The sequence below is a fragment of the Orbilia oligospora genome (genome assembly GCF_000225545.1).
Source record: "Orbilia oligospora ATCC 24927 unplaced genomic scaffold scaffold00215, whole genome shotgun sequence".
NCBI classification, from domain to species: Eukaryota; Fungi; Ascomycota; class Orbiliomycetes; order Orbiliales; family Orbiliaceae; genus Orbilia; species Orbilia oligospora.
The window spans coordinates 834,711-852,310 of NW_011645772.1; the positions used below are offsets into that span (position 1 = coordinate 834,711).

At 45.3% G+C, this 17,600-nt stretch overlaps 5 protein-coding genes across 5 annotated transcripts; 1 reads left to right on the forward strand and 4 right to left on the reverse strand.

Annotated features, from left to right (window-relative positions):
- Positions 1 to 181: 181 nt before the first annotated feature.
- AOL_s00215g259 (uncharacterized protein) lies at positions 182 to 1,841 on the reverse strand (the record flags this gene model as incomplete). Its single annotated transcript, XM_011129461.1, has 5 exons — positions 182 to 270; positions 345 to 614; positions 675 to 817; positions 902 to 1,216; positions 1,291 to 1,841. The coding sequence occupies 5 exons, from the start codon at positions 1,839 to 1,841 to the stop codon at positions 182 to 184; spliced, it is 1,368 nt and encodes a 455-aa protein (XP_011127763.1).
- A 1,569-nt stretch (positions 1,842 to 3,410) lies between these two features.
- Positions 3,411 to 4,047, reverse strand: AOL_s00215g260 (uncharacterized protein; the record flags this gene model as incomplete). Its single annotated transcript, XM_011129462.1, has 3 exons — positions 3,411 to 3,456; positions 3,524 to 3,824; positions 3,933 to 4,047. 3 exons carry the CDS (start codon positions 4,045 to 4,047, stop codon positions 3,411 to 3,413), a joined length of 462 nt encoding a protein of 153 aa, XP_011127764.1.
- Positions 4,048 to 4,978: 931 nt separating this feature from the next.
- On the reverse strand, positions 4,979 to 8,748 carry AOL_s00215g261 (uncharacterized protein; the record flags this gene model as incomplete). Its single annotated transcript, XM_011129463.1, has 5 exons — positions 4,979 to 6,178; positions 6,203 to 6,632; positions 6,695 to 7,345; positions 8,192 to 8,295; positions 8,374 to 8,748. 5 exons carry the CDS (start codon positions 8,746 to 8,748, stop codon positions 4,979 to 4,981), a joined length of 2,760 nt encoding a protein of 919 aa, XP_011127765.1.
- Positions 8,749 to 11,874: 3,126 nt separating this feature from the next.
- AOL_s00215g262 (uncharacterized protein) lies at positions 11,875 to 15,003 on the reverse strand (the record flags this gene model as incomplete). Its single annotated transcript, XM_011129464.1, has 5 exons — positions 11,875 to 12,675; positions 12,767 to 13,005; positions 13,066 to 14,094; positions 14,262 to 14,644; positions 14,867 to 15,003. The coding sequence occupies 5 exons, from the start codon at positions 15,001 to 15,003 to the stop codon at positions 11,875 to 11,877; spliced, it is 2,589 nt and encodes an 862-aa protein (XP_011127766.1).
- Positions 15,004 to 15,912: 909 nt separating this feature from the next.
- On the forward strand, positions 15,913 to 17,201 carry AOL_s00215g263 (uncharacterized protein; the record flags this gene model as incomplete). The annotated part of the gene is made up of 3 exons (XM_011129465.1): positions 15,913 to 16,146; positions 16,209 to 16,407; positions 16,474 to 17,201. The coding sequence occupies 3 exons, from the start codon at positions 15,913 to 15,915 to the stop codon at positions 17,199 to 17,201; spliced, it is 1,161 nt and encodes a 386-aa protein (XP_011127767.1).
- Positions 17,202 to 17,600: the final 399 nt, after the last annotated feature.

Genomic DNA, 17,600 nt, shown 5'->3' on the forward strand with positions numbered 1-17,600 from the left:
CATTTGATATTTGTTGTATTTTCTGCGTTGTTTGAAGGCACGGGATCACAGGGTTCTCGAGTCAAAGAAGAGTGGAGATTGTGCTTTTAATGGAATTAAGCTAAGCTTGCCCGGAAATAATACAAAAAGATCGGAGATTTATATTCTTGTTTTTCAGTCATGCAATATATATCAATAGTCTTTACGACTTCGTTGATAAAAACTTATCAACTTCCTCATCAACTTTGTACCCAAATGTCCCGTCGTGTATGCTGTCAGGGGCAAATCTTACTGTAATTTTAAATAAATCAGTATATATTCTCACCGTTAAAGCATAACCATTCTTGGGTAGAATGTAAACTCACGGAATAATCCGAAAAAGAAATCTCTCGACTTCTCTTCCCACCAGCTGAGGTTCCGTTTCATATTTCCTGATTTTGCTGCGATTGCCATTATCTTGTCACTCCGCGGCTTTCTCATTTCGGTGTAGTATTTTCCGGCGGTTGACAATGCGGTCTTGTAATCTTTTGATTCGGCGGCCTTTGTTCGCTGGATCTCATGTGCTAAAAGTCGAGCGTAGACGTAACCGTCTTCGGAGGCGAGAGAGACTCCTTGGCCTGAGTGCGGCGGCATGACTGTATACAAAAAACATTTGAGTGAACTATAGGTCTAATCAGAAAATATTTTTTACTCACCATGCGCAGAATCTCCCATTAAGAGAATTTTCCCGTCGTCGCTGTGGTACTGCTCCATAGTTTGCATGAAGTAGTTTGGCAAAACTAAAATTCGTTTAGATCGATCTGTTTCTGCGCTATCTTTGTGCTGTTGGATGGCGAATCTTTATAATGTCAAATCGTCGTACGGTTAGTCGTCTCTGCCTGAAACCTAGATCTAGAAAGCAATGAAAAATAACCAAACACACCTGATAATACTATCTATTACTTTCTCGCCTTCCGGGTTAACCCAATCCTTATGTCTTTCCAACAATTGTCGTTCAATCTCTTCGATCGGAAGATCTCTATCCTCGCTATCTGATTCAGCTGTACTCCACCATTGATAGCGTCCCTCGTCTCCGGTCTTTGAATTTATCGGTGAGTATCCGAAGAATCCATTACTCCCGAAGGTCATGACTGTGGGTGAGTATTTTGAATTTTTGTAGTCGTACGGGATTTCCTTTGGGTGTTCACTGCTTGGGACTGCGCTATAAGTTATAGTACTACCGACTCCTACTAAGCCTCTGTATTAAATACCGAGAATTTGGTCAGTTATCCCGGCTATATGTATGGGCATAGTAGTTGGTGCTATTCATACTCAAACCGTGCCTCAACACCCGGAAATGCCGCTTTCCGTACTGTACTCTTAATACCATCTGCCCCAATCACCAAATCCGCCATCACAACCTCTCCGTCTTTGAAAGTAACCTCAACTCCCTCCTCTTTCGGAACAACACCCACCACCGTCTTTCCATAATGTATCCTAGCCCCCTGTTCCTCCAATACTTTCAAAATCTCACCATATATAGCAGCTCTGGAATGCATCACCTCTCCACCAGTACCAGGGTATCTATCCGGGGAGCCCGTGGACATTAAACCCAATACTTTACCATTCGAATTTCTAAATTCAAATTTAGCACAGGGGAAACCTGACGCGAGAATTGCGGAGTGGGCTTCTTGGGAGATTAGTTTTATGGTGTATAGGCCGTTTGGGGCGAGACCGAGGGTGCCGCCGATGCCTATTGATGGGGATTTGTAGGATTCGTAGGCATCGATTTGGAGGTTTGGGAGGAGAGGGGTTAGGAAGCGGTGGAGGAAGTGGTAGGCTGTTAGGCCGGAGATGCCGGTGCCTACTATTATTATTTTCATCTTTTTTTTTGTTATTGTGTCTTATTCTTTATTTCGTTCAATAAACGTCTATGTAACTTTGGGATGAGGTCTATGGAAGGGCTGAGATGGTTACATGCGTTGATTTTGTGGTAATTAGGTAATGTCGACGGCGCACTGGTTTATTTGGGTTTGAAGAAGAAGTTAAGTTCTTGGAAGTGCTGCTGATCGAATTCTAGGCTTATTTAATTTTCTGGGGGGGCTTTTTCCCTCCAAGGAACGGTTGGTTTTATAGAGTTATCAAGGCTAACGTTGCACGGCGTTCGGTCAGTCATTTCAGCCGGGTTTTGGGAAGCTAGAAATGGTATCTCCAGTTTTGATCACGTGGTGGTTGGCTAGAGCCATTTTGGGGATGTTACACAACGTTATGTTTCTTTTTTGTGTTGGAAAGGATGAAGAGGTTGCACATTTGGGGACGGGAAGGTGCCGTGGATTTCGTCATGGCCGCGTAAGTTTTTTGGGGTTTTTAGTTTCTATTTCTCTTTTGTGTACGGCAAAGTTAAACCTATTTGGTGGGATTGTTTTGGATTCGATATATTTTCTATCTTAATTAATTTTGTGAAACTGATTCGAAATATTGGTTAGAGCTGAGACTGCTTAGTGATAAGTTGGTATGAGTTTTAAATTAATCTAGTATATCTTATGGCACCTCAGTACAGTGCCAAATCAGACTAATACCATACAGATTGAGTATGTAGTTTGTACTAAATACTGCAGTACACCTAGTTGTGCTATAATATTGCGCAATTGGCACATTTTAGCAATCCTGACCCATTTCCCTTCCTCTATCTTCCCCTTTGTTTCTATCGATTTCGATGTTCTACAGGGCCTTGGATGCCTTAGATATTAGCTAGGGAGATAAAGCACCAACAAAGAGAGTCTAAACGGGCAAAAATGTAAAAAAAAACTTACATATAGTTTCAAGGGCTTGCAAGCACACTTAGCATATGAACGATCTTCAACCACTTGATTTCCATAACCCGTTGAAATATATTTTCACGACAAAACAAAACTACCCATCGAGGGTACCTGTTCCGGATCTGTTGGAGATACCGGAGATCTGTTGGGTCGTTAGGTAACCGGTTTATGATAATTGGCGGCGTCGCTCTGCAATATGGGATTGGATGAATCGGGAGAACAAAAATTCGGGATGGAGGCGCGCTACCGTGGCCCACCGCGGGCGTCGAAGTTAATTGCGGCCCTGAATTCCGCCGGGGAGTAGTTCTAGTGGCCATGGTATTGGAGAAGGTCTGATTTTTGACAGCAGAGCGATCTGGCTCTGAAACTTGACGTCGGTAATAAATTCCATCTTGGTCCTAAAAATTTTTAAATATAGTCCATCCACTCTCCCAGGTCTGGGTACGAGACAACATCCACTGTCTATTACGTTGGGTTTTGAATTAATATACCATTAGCCTGGGGAATAATATAATACTTTCGGTGAACGATATGCCATACGTTGTGGCTATCGATACAACGTGGGTAAATTAGAACGTATATCATACGGGGCATGACGCTGGTTAAACAACCTCGAAAATAATCTCGATGATATTACCGAGAGTCACCCGTGGAGTTGACTATGGTGGGATCAAACCATCTAAAAGCTATCTTTTAGTATAATATTACCACAGGTAGTGTATCGATGGGGGGAGGGGCTAACATACTCTAGATCTTCAACCTTTTCTTGAGGCGTCGCCTTCTCTTTGTAAGGTGGCGGAGCAAGGGAAGTGTCTATATCAACTCCGGGGTTACCCCCAAGGAATGCAGGACATCGATGGTTGAACGCCAGTTTTCGTAAATCCTCACATCCAACATAAAGCGCCACTTTGCGGGCCTGACTAGCAGGATATACAGCAACACTCCAGGCGGCATCTCGAACGATACTAAGGGGTATATCATCTTCCTCGATCAAGTATAATTGACCTAAGCCGCCAATTACAAATGTTTCAGTTGGCCATACAATAACTAGTATCTCATAGAATAAATGAATAAAGCTTGTTAGCAAACCTCATCATATAAGGAAATCAAAAAAGGAGAAAGAAAAAAATATATAAAAAATATTTTGAAACTCACCGCCGGCTAGGCCCCGCCGTCTTAGCTCCTTGACAAGGCTATGAGGATCATTTGGGTCCAAGCGAACAACATCTCCGACTTCATTATATCTAAACCCCGTTCCCAAGCCCGGCATAACGATGTTTTTGATTAGTCTTTTTAAAAAGGACTTAGTGCGGAGCCCTCCCATTGCGAACCATTTTGACCCGCGTGCCCAAGAATCCACGTCCTGGTTTTGCGTGGTAAAAACGCAAAACTGGCCCATAGTAGCCAGATCTAGCGCCCAGTTTGTATCCCAGAGCTCTAAGACCGGTTATTATTATTTTGCAAATGTCGTGATATGTAGTATGTAAAGCCTGTTCAATTTCAAGTTGTATAGGAACTCATAGGTGTATGCATAGCCATATTTTTAGATTAACTTTCGTTCGGAAAGTCAATTAAGTTTTGAGGCTATATTGAGGGCATTTTCTTTAAAGACCTACAATGCATGTCCGTTGCTTCGGGTTCTAAAGGGAATATTTGAGTAGTTAAGATATATATAAAAAGAAGAAAAATTATATAAACGAACGAAAGAATTAATAATATACAAAGAAAGAAGAGCGCAAGATAAGATGCAATGTGAAGCTCCGATACTCTCAAATAGGAAAAAAAAAAATGCAGATACCTAAGTATGTATAGACAAGGTAAAACTGTGAAGCAAGAACCACGCATACCTGCGAGAGAAAAATGCTCAAACGCATGGATAACGCCCAAAAGATTTGCGGAAACTTCCAATGGTATACCCGAAAAGAGTAGGTAAATAAATGAACGAATAGATTTTGTACTTTTTTTTTGTTCAAAACAGTGAAGGCCAATCCCTTTCGCCTGTGACAAAAAAAATATTCCCACAAAAAAACAAAATGCAGATAGATGGCGACAAACTCGGAAAACAACAACGAGATTTTTGGTACAGAATACAACAGATAGAAGGAATGACTGGTACGACACAAAGGTAATAAAAATTAATAATATGATACAGTGAAATGAAAAGGGGTGATGTAAAACATCATGTAGAGTGGTAGATGATTTTACCAATAGGACTCAGACCAACTCGACCTCATGCTACCGACCACATCGCCATTCTGCCAGGTAATCTGGCCTTGTTGTGGCACATATGTCGTCGTAGCCATATTCGGATTGAAAGGACTAACAGGATTGTTAGCAGCGTTTGGGTCGACGCTGTTAACCATTCCGCCGTTCAACCAGAAATCAAAGTTGGCTTGCTCCAGGAAATCGTAGTTTCCATTATTATTGTATTGGGTTTGCGGATGCTCGTTAATGACTGACAAGGTCGACCGAGCATTCGGATGTCCAGCGTCGGCATTGAATAATCCGTTGCTGTGAATGGTGGTTTCGCCATCCTGTATGGATGTCATGGCACTGTCCTCCTGACTATTCGCTTGATCTTTTCCGACGTCCCTGAATTGGGTCAAGGGAGAGAGCAGAGAATTTATGGCGTCAATGCATCGACCTGCTGCCGGGATGACAGACTTGGCCGCATGCATGACCCATAATACTTTATCGATTTGCTCCTTGCAGTCCTTTGCATTGGCGCTTTCTGAGCCTGATGCGTCGGTTTCCTCAAGTGGGTCTGCTAGCAGTGATACTAGCGGGATGAAGACCGCAGAGAAAATAAAGTATACCACATACCAAGTGCCACCTTGGTTATGAGGCTGAGTTTTATAGAAATTATGGATTCCGTTGATGGATTGCTTAGCAACCTCTCTGCAAATATTGATAACCTTCTCATTAGTTTTCTCAGAGAGTTTGCTGTCTTTGCTGTCTCCAACGACGGATCCTCGCTTTCCGCCTTTTCCTTCCATCACGAGGTTAAAAAAGAGTTGTCGATAGAGAATGAGTCTTAGGTCTCGAGCTCTCCACCAAAAGATTCCCCTCGGTAAAGCTAGCCATGCTGGTTCACTGGGCGACTCATCAACAGCTAGATACGTTGGCAAGGAAGCTGCCCATCGATTTATCATCTCATCAAATGGCTGGATTTCTTCGTACGAAGATAGGCTGCCAGCCAATAATCGAGAATGTATCTTAACCGCCACCCTGGCAAAAGTGGCTTGGGCTATCAAGCAGCTGTAGGGTGTCGGTTCATTGCAAGGCGTCGGGATCATGGCAGCGGAAGCGGGGAAATCCTGTGCGGACGTAATGAGCTTTAAGAAATCTATCAATGCAAAGTTTTCGACAATGGTATGAGTGGGTGCAGGGGAGGGGGGGCTCTGCTGGGAAATATATTAACCTACCTCATCTTGGACGTTTAATGGAAGCCGGACGTTGAGTGCACCCAATGTACCGTCGCCAAATGTCACTGGGCGGCCGAGAGTCACGCAAGCACCAGCATCGAGAACAAACAAACTCCACCATACTCTCCTACGAATCTCCTTCTGAAGGGGAGCAACATTCCAATCTGGGAATTCTCTGTGAAGTCCAAGACTGAGTGCCATACGAATGGCAATCCCCATAATGATATGACCGGAGTTTGGCTTGTTTCTCTTTTGAAGATAGTTCGCCATAAGGGTCAAAGCTTGGACCATTCCCAACCTTCCCGACTCGAAAATATCGGCTGTAAGGTGATGTCTAGCCTGTTCATAATAGTATATATCGAGATCATTAGGAGTAGTAGAGCTCGTCCAAGACCCAATCGCAAAGATCATGTTAAGGACTAGCGGCCATCTAGGAAAGAAATCAGTAAATGAGACATGAGTTTTCAAGAGAATCGAGGTTAATTGACTTACGATCCATCCACAGGCCGAGGCAAGACACCCTTATATTGGGCAAGGAAAGTGGGTTCATGGAGGACTGGATATGATTTGTGAAAGAAAGTGAAATACGACTTTATCAAATCATCCGCGACGTGAGAAGGCGGCGTGCCAGTCCCATTGGTCTCCCCTGCCGGTATCATCCTAGGTATCCCGAAGCCCTGGCCCTGTATCGAAGGTGACGAATTACAAGAATCGACGTCTAGACCACTCCACGATTCGGATACTGAACTTCCTTGTCTTTTTGATAGCTGTCGTGCAATTCGGAACACAGCGGCACCAGATGAAGCTCCTAGATAAGACGAGCCTTTGTCGACATCGACGGATAGAGAGGCCATTCCATCAACAACAGAAGCAATCTCATTAAAGACTTGTTTCTCATCCCATTCATACCCGTCGCAATGCAAAGGAGTCTCCTCAGGAAGAGTCTTCTCCCCTAGATCAGGATCCGTGGTATCGGTTGTCACGGAATTTCCTGAGTAGGCCCCGCTCCTAAGGGATAATTGCTGAGAAAGAGAAGATGGCGACGAAGCTGAACCTTCTAAAGTATTGATGTCTATGTTTGGCAGATGTTGTTTAACCAAACCCTCGAGCATAGACACTCGTTCCTCTAACTCCTTGGTGTATCTGTTGAACAAGATAGTAAGCATATTTATATTCGCAGCGTAGTCGGAGAGACGAAATCAAAAGGCGCATCGATATTAGAGGGAATTGATGCATTTTGACTGTTGTAAAAACGAAAAGAATCAAAATTATCCGAATTTCTTGATTTTGCAAGTATCAGGCCGTTTCCTCGCGACAGGTACAGCTAAAGGTTTTTCTAACCCCTTCGTGATGGTCTTGCAGGCCCATACCCAGCACCACCTTGGCTGTTCTTTCATGCTCTGGAAGACCGTAGTCAACACATTCCAAGGAAAGATAAGGGAAGAAGTGGAGATAGTTTGGAACGGACAATGCTTGTGGGGGTGATACGAGCCTGGCAAACCAATAACTTTCGGGACGCCCTCCCGAAGCAGCAGTGTGACCAGGCCTACTGGACGGAGCTACTTGGTCCGAAGTGCTTGGGTACAGGGCGATTCTCGAAAAAGGCTAAAGGTTGCGCCAAACCCCATGCAAAGGTTTGTCGACCAATACAAAGTAGCGACCCACCAACGATGTTTAGAGGCAACCACTGAACCATGAAAAAAGCAGAAAAATCGGGCAGAGTAATCAAAGACGCGAGAGGAGCTTAGTATTTTTTTCTCCTTCGCTCCGCAATCTGAGGAAAACAGTGGAGAGAAACGGTGTGGGACGTGGTCAACGAGATTGGAGTAAAAAAAAAAGCTGGGGAAGGAACAGCTGTGAAGAGCCTCTCCAGGCCTTCTGACGTGATTGATATTCTCAAATGTAGATGATAAGATGCTGAAGACAATACAAGCAAAGACCAAGAGAAAGCCGAAAAAATTGGCAGGGGAAATGCTACTGTTCACTCACTTTTGGGTGATATATACTCGCTGCCTCGGTTGCACGTATAGACAATCGTAGACTCGATCGTGAGCGACACACTGGCCGCAGGGCTTCTTGTTATCGCATTTTACCTAGAAAAACGGACATTCCGTCAGTCTATAGTCCTAAGCTCTCCGGTGCAGAAATTTTGGACAGCAATTCCACCGTACCTTCCTCTTTCTGCAGGACATACACGCTCCCACCGGTGGCTTCTTTGAAGACGTTGTGGGTGTCGTTGGCGTGTGTGATCCTCCAGGGCCAGCGATTCCTCCACTGATCGCCGTTGTAGGCGATTGAGAGCTTGAAATGCTCGATCCATGTGCCTTTGACACCATTTGTGTGTTTATCGGGGTTATGCCATTTGATTGAAAAATATGCTGATGTTGCTGCTGTTGGTGCTGCTGCAACTGGTGGAGCTGCTGCTGCTGCTGTTGGTATTGAAGATGTTGACGATCAAAGTCTGGTGGGTATTCCATTCCAGGTCCCGCAGAAACAGGTGTATTTAGAACTTGGTAAGGTGAAGCCATTCGAGTACGAGTATCCATCTCTCCCTCTCTTTCTCTCTTTCTCTCTTTTTTTTTCTTTCAGGTTTTTATTTTACTCTTTTCTTTCGCCACGGTCAAGATTTTGGGAGTTGAAAATACATACGACGGTGGGAGGAGGGAGTCCGAGGTTAAAAAACAATTATCCAGCTTAGATTACAAAAGTGAACAAACCCGACACCACTGCAAGATAAATACGAAAAAAAAGAAGTCCTGAGCGTCAACTTTTAGATCGAAGCGGAGAAAGAGAGGTTGCAAAATTATTGAAATTGTCAAGTTAAAAAAAACTCGGAGCTGGCTAGAAGTGGAAGTAAAAGGTGGTTGGATAGCAGCCGGTTATGTCAAGGTTATAGGCGGTCCCTTGACCGAAAGGTATCATGCAGATGCTAAGAACTTACATACAGACATACACCATTATCAGCAATATGCAATCCACACAGAGCAAAATCCGAATCATCCTTTGGATTGGCCCCACAGCCCGGTCCTTGGTTGTACCTCGACGCTTCGTACTAAAACTACCCCAGGTTTACTCCATAAATTTCTGGGGATGAAGCCCTGTTAAATTGAGATTTCGAAACGGCTCGGTAAGAACAGAACTTTGGTTCCTTGGGAACCGCGCCATTCTTTCCGAATCATCAGACGCCTGTCGGTTGAGTTTCAATAGGTAGTACTTCTTATCGATCAGATTATACCCAGGAAGGCCTGGTCGATTGGTAACCATTATTAAAAGGCTTCCGTTAGCACCTTGCAATTGCCACAGGCTTAAACGTTTCTGATAGCGGGTCCGTCGAAGCGGCTTGGTTTTATCGTTTATAATATTATCTACCACATGCACACCGTATTCGATAGACCGAAACGTGCTCGTGAACATGGAATTGCAGGGAAGTTGTCCCTGGTTAAGCCATTTTCTACGCTTGACATACTACTATTACTCTTTTTACGTTAACGGATATGCCGTGATGGTGTTCCTAAACGTCCGGCCTCGAAACGAGTTCGCAGTGCAGATACAAGGCTTGGTAAACCATGTCTATCCGGGGGTCGTTTGTCCTGTGAACTAGCTTTTAGGCAGGGATCGAAGTACACCGAGCAGGTATTATACAGGTCTACACCTTGTAAAATTCCGATCAGGTACATGCACACTAGTTGTGTACCAAGCTTTTATATTAGATTGATACTATCGTAGCAGCCACAGCAGGTACCGGGAAGTACATACATACGTACATACATAGATAGATCATATTAGATATCTTGGGGGAGGGGGGGGGGGGGGAGCTTTCGAAGCTTTCTACCCACCGACGGTGTTTTTTTATATCTTCCATTGCATGCATCTCGAGGCTAGCACAAGTACTTACATACACTGACATTATGCAATGCCCCCAAACGGAGTTCCGGTGGCTTTCACTTCGTTTTCGTGTGATCCTACATTTCACCTTCGATATCTGGTGCTGCATGTGGGGCCCTGTACTGTACATGTATTCATGTCAGAGCTAGCGCGGAAAGATTGCCTGGATTACGCATGGCTCCACCTTCTCAGCTTTTTCTAGAAGGGTGTCTTCGAGGGTCTGAGCGCTTTCTCTGCAGGTCACAATGCACTCGAACACCCAAGAGCCAGAAGCAGCGGGATTGGTGCCAATGGTACTGCAATTGTGAGTCCCCACATCCCCCATCGACAGGTCCGACGTGATATCAGGTGTCGTCGCTAACATATTGACATGGCCCTTCGATCAGCATGTTTCCAACGGACCAAGCAGCCTAAAGCCACAGAATTGACACACTTCTGCGCCTTAAGCTCGTTAGTCCGCGGACGGCATGCTAGCTCGGCTAGTGTCCATATCACATAAATTATGTCTGCTTTACCCAGGTTTTCGATTTCGAAGGAGCTGGGAAGATCATATTTTATTATGGCATCCGTGGCAAGTGGGCCAGTTGAATTTCGAACCTGACTTGGAGTTTTAGCACACCATTCCGGGTCGTCCGTATTATGGACCTCTGGATGTATCGGCCAGAAATTCCAATTGGCTATACGGGCAGTTGGAGATGTGATCGGACCTTGCGTGCATTTTCCCACACCATCGCGGAGTGTCATTATTGTGTATCGTATGACCCTGAAAGATGAGAGTTTCTTGATCGAAGGTTAGTTAACTTGTAACCCTTTGACTCCATGCATATGAAGTTGCATATGTTTCGTGGACGTGCTTAAGATTCGATTCCTTTTTTCTGTTGTTTTCTTTTTTAACCGTAATGTAAGTGCGTAACCGCACCACTACCATGGCTTTACCGGTCCAGAAACATATATTCGCTTCACCGTTATATCTAGTTGCGAACAGACCTCTCTTGCGAAATGTCAAGGACGACCGGATTATTCGATTCGAGACTTCAAAACGTATCGGCTGCTATGTTATGCACGCCCCGTCTTCCGGCTTTGGTTCCTCTTTGAGTATAGGCGTTCAGATTATCAGCGGCTCGGACGGGTTTCTTGCACACAGACCACGGCTCGGAATATATACCTGACAACCGGTATGGAAAAACTGTTTGAAAAGGGAAACCAAATAATCCGGACTAAAGGTAAACATCTTTTTACATAAAGATACAAGTTTTACTTTCCCGAAATCATCTGTTTTCCTTTTCGAATTCAAGGATGATCTTGGAACATTAGTTAGTCGCAATATGGGCGGTCAAGTGAAACCTGGCCTGCTGGTGGTTTGACCTCGACTTCAGACTTCATAATTTCTCCACCAATTAACCTGGCCAACCATTTACCACCAAATGCGCACACACTTAACTCTCCTGCTGGGTGAGGGGGATTACAAAAATTACAAGAGACGCCCTTTTAAGGATCACGAGAGCATGAATCGAAAGACTGGATAATTGAAACTCTGCATCCCTGTCTAGGATAAACAAAAGACCTTTTCTGCCTTCCTCCAATTCCTTAGGCGCATCTGCATGTTGGATATAAACAGGGAAGAGCTCGCCTCGTACAGCAATCTATACCCTCTTTTTCGGTTAATTGAACCGCCCAGCAAAACCCATAAACCCGTTTATACTCGAAACTTATCCCGGGCCCATGACGAAGATCCTGTGAAATACGATGGAGTGTTTCGTCGGTGTGGTGTTTTTCGCCACATCGGCTTACATTCCCAAGTATCTCCAAGACAACTCCTTTTCACCCTTAAGGAGGCCAAATACGTCCACGACTACTTCTTCGCCGGGAACAACGTCGATGGCGCTATCGCTGACCCTCACACCCGTCCGCTCCTCCCAGACCAACCCCTTCAATGGCTTTTCAACTGTGATCACAATCTTCCCTTGCGCATCCCTCTTTTTCCCGTCGGCTTTCTCAGGTAGGTCGAATCGAATGTTCAAACCACGGTCCTCGAATGAGTGATATTTGAGGGGTTGTGGCCAGTCCACATCCCTCGCCACAACCTTGCCGTCAACCCACAGCGTAATTGACAACACGTGCGGCTCCTTCTCAACGTTGTCCACCTCTCCAATAAAAACTTTATCCGTGGTTCCATTCGGGACGATCTCAAGATCTTCCTGAACTAGAGGCTCCGCCAAGTCCTTTCCGGTGGAAATGGAGATAAACCGAACCTCGACTTTACCCCTCACACTATCCAAGTTCGAACTTGTTACCCAACTTTCCCATTTCGTTTTAGGTAATGGTCTTGCGTGTGTGACACTCCAATCCCAATGTTCTCTTTGAATTCCCACGCCCAGCGGTCGTAGTGCACGTGCGATAGTGTAGTATGCTGGCTTTTTACGTAGGTAGTAGTCCACGATGGCCCAGGATATGCCTGGCCAGCAGTCGTTTAGCTGCCAGACCAGGGCCCCACCACAGCGTCGTGAATCTCCCCACTGTCGGCGCCAGCCTCGGTACCCATAAGCGAGAGCCTCCGATTGAACCAATTGTGAAAGATGAATAAATCCCTAAAATTAAGACATTTGTGCACATACCACCGGTTAGATTTCGGAGTATCTTTTTAATGAGTTGGTGACACTGGGGTTTTGAAGGGTGTACCTCGAAGTCCTCAACGGTTCTAAAATTCTCGACTAAATAAGTTGCGATTCGACGCTCGTGTCCATCTGCTTTGTTATGAAAGTCGACGGTTGAAGATTGTTGGTATCGTTCAGAGGAATTGGGTGATAAGAATGAATCTATAGTTTGGATGTGAGGGAAGCCTTCCATGCCGAACTCGCTGTTAAAACGACCACCCAAATGCTCGAAAATCTGATACTTTTCTTGGGTTCCATGCCAGACTAAAGAGTGGAGCTGTCAACCAATTGTATGAGTTATAAAATTAAAATAGACATGCATACCATTCCACTGATGCATATCACCAACGGTCTTGTCAGAAGTAATCTTGCCATCACCCCATGGGCTACCAGGGTGGTAGAAAACCCCATTACCATCTTCCGCCATAATATCTGGTAAAATCTTTTCATAGATGTAACGGGCTGGGAAGTTCGTCTTAAGCCAATTGTCTGGATTCTTGTCTTCATAGTCGTATGTCAACCCGAATGTTTCCTGTAATTGATAATCTTCGTTGTTTCCTGCATAGATAACAATCGACGGATGATGACGGAGCCGGATAACATTCTGCCTGCTTTCAATCTCAACGGATTTTAGGATATCTGGGAATGCCGGATAATTCCCACAGCCGAAGAGGAAATCCTGCCAAACCAAGAGGCCTAGCTCGTCACAGAGGTCGTAAAAGATGTCTTCTTCGAAAATACCTCCTCCCCATACTCTGATCATGGCTTGGTTGCCATGTACCATCAACTCGAGCCAATCCCTATATTTTTCCTTAGTAACTCGAGGCGTGAAATTGTCGGCTGGGATCCAGTCACTGCCTCCACAGTATACATCGATTCCGTTGATTCTGAAGTAGAAGCTCTTGCCATGTTTATCCGTTTCTTGGATGACCTCAGCCTTTCGAAGTCCAGTTTTCTTGGTAACAGTGTCGATAACTGTATTATTAGGTCCTAAGAGCTGTGCAGTTATAGTGTAGAGATTTGCCTTTCCATATCCATGAGGCCACCAAAGTGCGGGGTCGTCGATTTTAAATGTGGCAACGGAAGTACCGTCAGCCTCAATTTCTGCAGTTGATTCCAAGGACACGGTTGAATCGGAAATGCCGCGTGCTCCCGTTATAGAAACAACAACCTTGGCTGATGCAGCAATTTTTGCATCCGCGGGACTGTCGACATGCGCTGTCACCTTTACCGTAGCTTGCTTGTTGTCGTCGGTAAGGCTGACTGCAGCTACAAGGTCGGAAAGGCGGGCCGAGTATGATTCCAGTCGAATATCCCTCCATGGACCACAGGTAATGTAGACGCCACCCCAGTCTTTTGAGGGCACGAGATCACCAATCAGAATCAGCTCATTCTTGAAAAATCCTCGTATTCGCTAGCTAGTAGCTTTCCAAGGGAAGCTAAACGAGACTACGAAGCATCTTGGACCCGCTACTCATGGATACGACGGAGATGGCATTTGCATTCGATTGGATACTTACCCCACCCAAAGTGATATTGTGCTTTTCTGACGGCCAATCGAGCAGTGTCGCCGTTCCAGCACTTCCAGAAGTGCTCGGGATGAGCATCTCTAATAGCTTTTGCGCGTTCAAGAGCGGGCTCAAAGTTGATTAACAGTTCGTTCTCACCACCATCTTTGGAAAGCAGTGTTGAAACATCAATCCGATGGGAGATAAACATGTTGTCACTCTTGAGGATTTCCTTGCCATTGAGGAAGACAGTGGCGTAGGTATCCAAGCCATCGAAGGCGAGGTAGGATGCGGCGGATGCATCTGGAGATTTGAAAACAGTTCTGTAGGTCCAGAACTTTTCAGCTACCCAGCCAACCTTAAGCTCATTTCGCTCGAAGAAAGGATCCGGAATCCTATTTTAACATTGATCCGTTAGTATCAATTAATTCAAGCCTTTTTCTTCTTCTTTTCTTCTTCGTAATGCGAAGAGAGGTTTCCAGCTAGAAGCTGGGGATAGTGAAGCCTCGAAGTATGATTGGTGTCGTAACATTTATACGAGCTCGTTTAAATACGCTTTAAGAAAAATGAAAAATACAAAACCAAAAAAGAGGAATAAAAGAAGATCAAATGCTTACTTGTTATGCTTAATCAAATCAAGATGGATATTGGTTGGGAATTGCGCAGTCTCGAGCCATTCTTCGGACGAATCTGTCTCTTTGAAGGTCCAATTGGACCTTAAGCCCGTGACGACCTTCTGGGCGTGTGTTGCCATAGCTGTCTGTGATGTCTGAATGCAACAGCAGAAACCCCACAATGAGGGATAATTGAGCTACCTCTTGCTATCGATTATCGATTATCGATTGTCGCGCGTGTAGTTAACTTGCAATTAGTGCTAGTAAGTTCAATTGCAATTGTTCGGGAGTATACTTTTTCTTCTTCTGCTGCAACTGCTTGCATCCAATGTAAATGGGAAAACCTAGCTGGGGAGTAGAGCTTTATAAGATCCTTCAAGAAAAAGCAGAATTTAACAAGCTCCTCACAGACCATTCCCTCATCCAGTGCTTGTAGTACATGACCATGGCCATCCCATCCATACCGAAAGGTAAGTAGGTAATGCGCAGCTACTAGCTTCGTTCTTCGGGGTGTGGAGGCCCGACAGACTGGCCGGGATGCCTGCATCCCGCCCACTTTCGGCTACCCTTTTCGATAACTGTTTTATAAGTTTCTCCGGTCGAAGCTGCCCCGCCTTCCACCATCATTGATCAAATCAGATTCTTGGAATGTCTTGCTTGCGGGCCATATCGCACCGAGAGGTTGACTCGCCGGAAGTTTTTTCTGCAAAGGCCGGCATGGTACTAGCCTGGGCAAGTTTTATTTTATTTTATTTTATTTTATTTCATTTTATTTGTATTTTTTTGAATTTGAATTTTGGTAGCTGTTTGTGGGAATTTACTAACCTTCCCGTTCCATGCTGGACACCTGGCCAGCCAGCCTTAACCTGGCATAAGCGAACCTGCACTATGCTGGAGCATTGCAAACGTCGCGACTTCGCAACGTTACCTCACCGCTCCAACATGACTACCTGCGACCACGGTTCTCGAAGCTCCGGCATTTCTAAATGATACCCCGGGGCTAGTTGCGAATACTAGGCTATCGATTAATCGGTCTAGGAAACTTTACGATGCCCGATACGCTGAGCTCTATGGACGACCGCCGTCGCAGCTGGACCTCCTTAGCGTCTGGAGGTCCAGGCTTTAGGCCTAGGTCACCGTTCTCAAAGGTTTTTTCGAGTTCGAGATCACGTTCGTCGTCGGTCTCGTCGGATTCTACGAGTTCTTCGCAGGATAGTCCGAGTCCGAGCGAGTCGCCGATGGCACAGACCCTTCTACCGCCATTCTATAATCGACCCCCTACGGTATGCAAGTGTTCAAATGAGCTCGAACTATATCCAAACCGTGCTAATTATATGCGACATAGCCATTGCCTCCGTCTCCGTCTCTTACATCACTTCTTCGGCCTCCCTTTACACCTTCTCGTCCTGCGACACCGGACTCGTCGGATAGCGAAGCTGCAAATTCAAGCCGAATAGCTCAGTCTACGCCAAGAGCTGCTCCGAAAGTACCAACCTACGAGTACTATGGCTTCGTATTATACCTAACGAGCACGTTGGCATTCAGTACGTTACTCGCTTGCAACCCTCGGCCCTTGTAGTATATTCAGATCCTAACAGTGAATTGAATAGTGGTGTACCTGCTATGGTCCTACCTTCCAGCTCCGGTTCTCCACTATCTCGGAATTCACTACTTTTACAACAGATGGTGGTCATTGGCGGTTCCAGCGTATATAGTCGCCATAATTCTATACATATACGTGGCTTTGGCATCTTACAACACGGAGTACATGACAAAGCCCTTTACATCCCTAGAGAATATTGTGGATGAAGTGGCAAAGATGGCTATCGTCGAGATCGATGAAAGCAAACACCGGAAATTCTTGAGAGGGGTGGATATGCAGGGTGAAGGATATGAATCTAGCGGACTGCCTACCCCCGCGCGGTCTCGTCGATCAAGTAGTAGTGCCGCTTACCAGCAGAAAACATGGGAGTCTCTCGATGATGTTGTAGAACGGACTATGCATCCAGATGGGGGACTTACATCCCCCTCTACATGCGGAGAGAATCATTCACCGATTGATAAAGTTTCTGGTTCTATGAGTCGGAGAAAGAAGAAGCGGAAAAGCAAGATGTTATTTGGCAACCAAGTCAAAATGCCAAAGGAGGAAGAGTATGAATTTAACATTTCAAATCAAGAACAGGCGGATTATCAAGATGAAAGCTGGGACTGGAAGGATTACTGGAGTACAGGAACTGATGCAGTGATGGATATACCCATTGGTGGCGTTTGTGAAGTGCTTTATGGAGAAGGGAGAGATGACACAGACCCACTGAGACTTGATCCCTATTACTACTAGTGATGGTACGCATCTCTGAGGTTGCAGTTGCCGATGTCCCGAACCAGCACTCGGCTCTTGGACCCTCGGATACTTTTGTTCCCGCAACGGAATTAATTGCGGTCGTGTGAATATAACAGCGATATTGTAGCTTTAGCAATGACGAACTTACGACCAGCGTCCTCACCCTCATCGCAATACAATTAATCTTGCTACCATTCACGATTTCGTTTAGTGAACTCAAATACTTAGGTCAATTTGACTAGTCCGTCGGGGGGAAAGCGACAATGGCTTGTGTAGCCGACCGACGTCGAATGCACCCCAGTCTTGTACCCCATGTTTGGCATTCATACCAAGAAAAAAAGCGGAGCCGTTAGCCTAAGCTGGGTCGATCATTACACTCAAGCCGTGTCCGGTAAG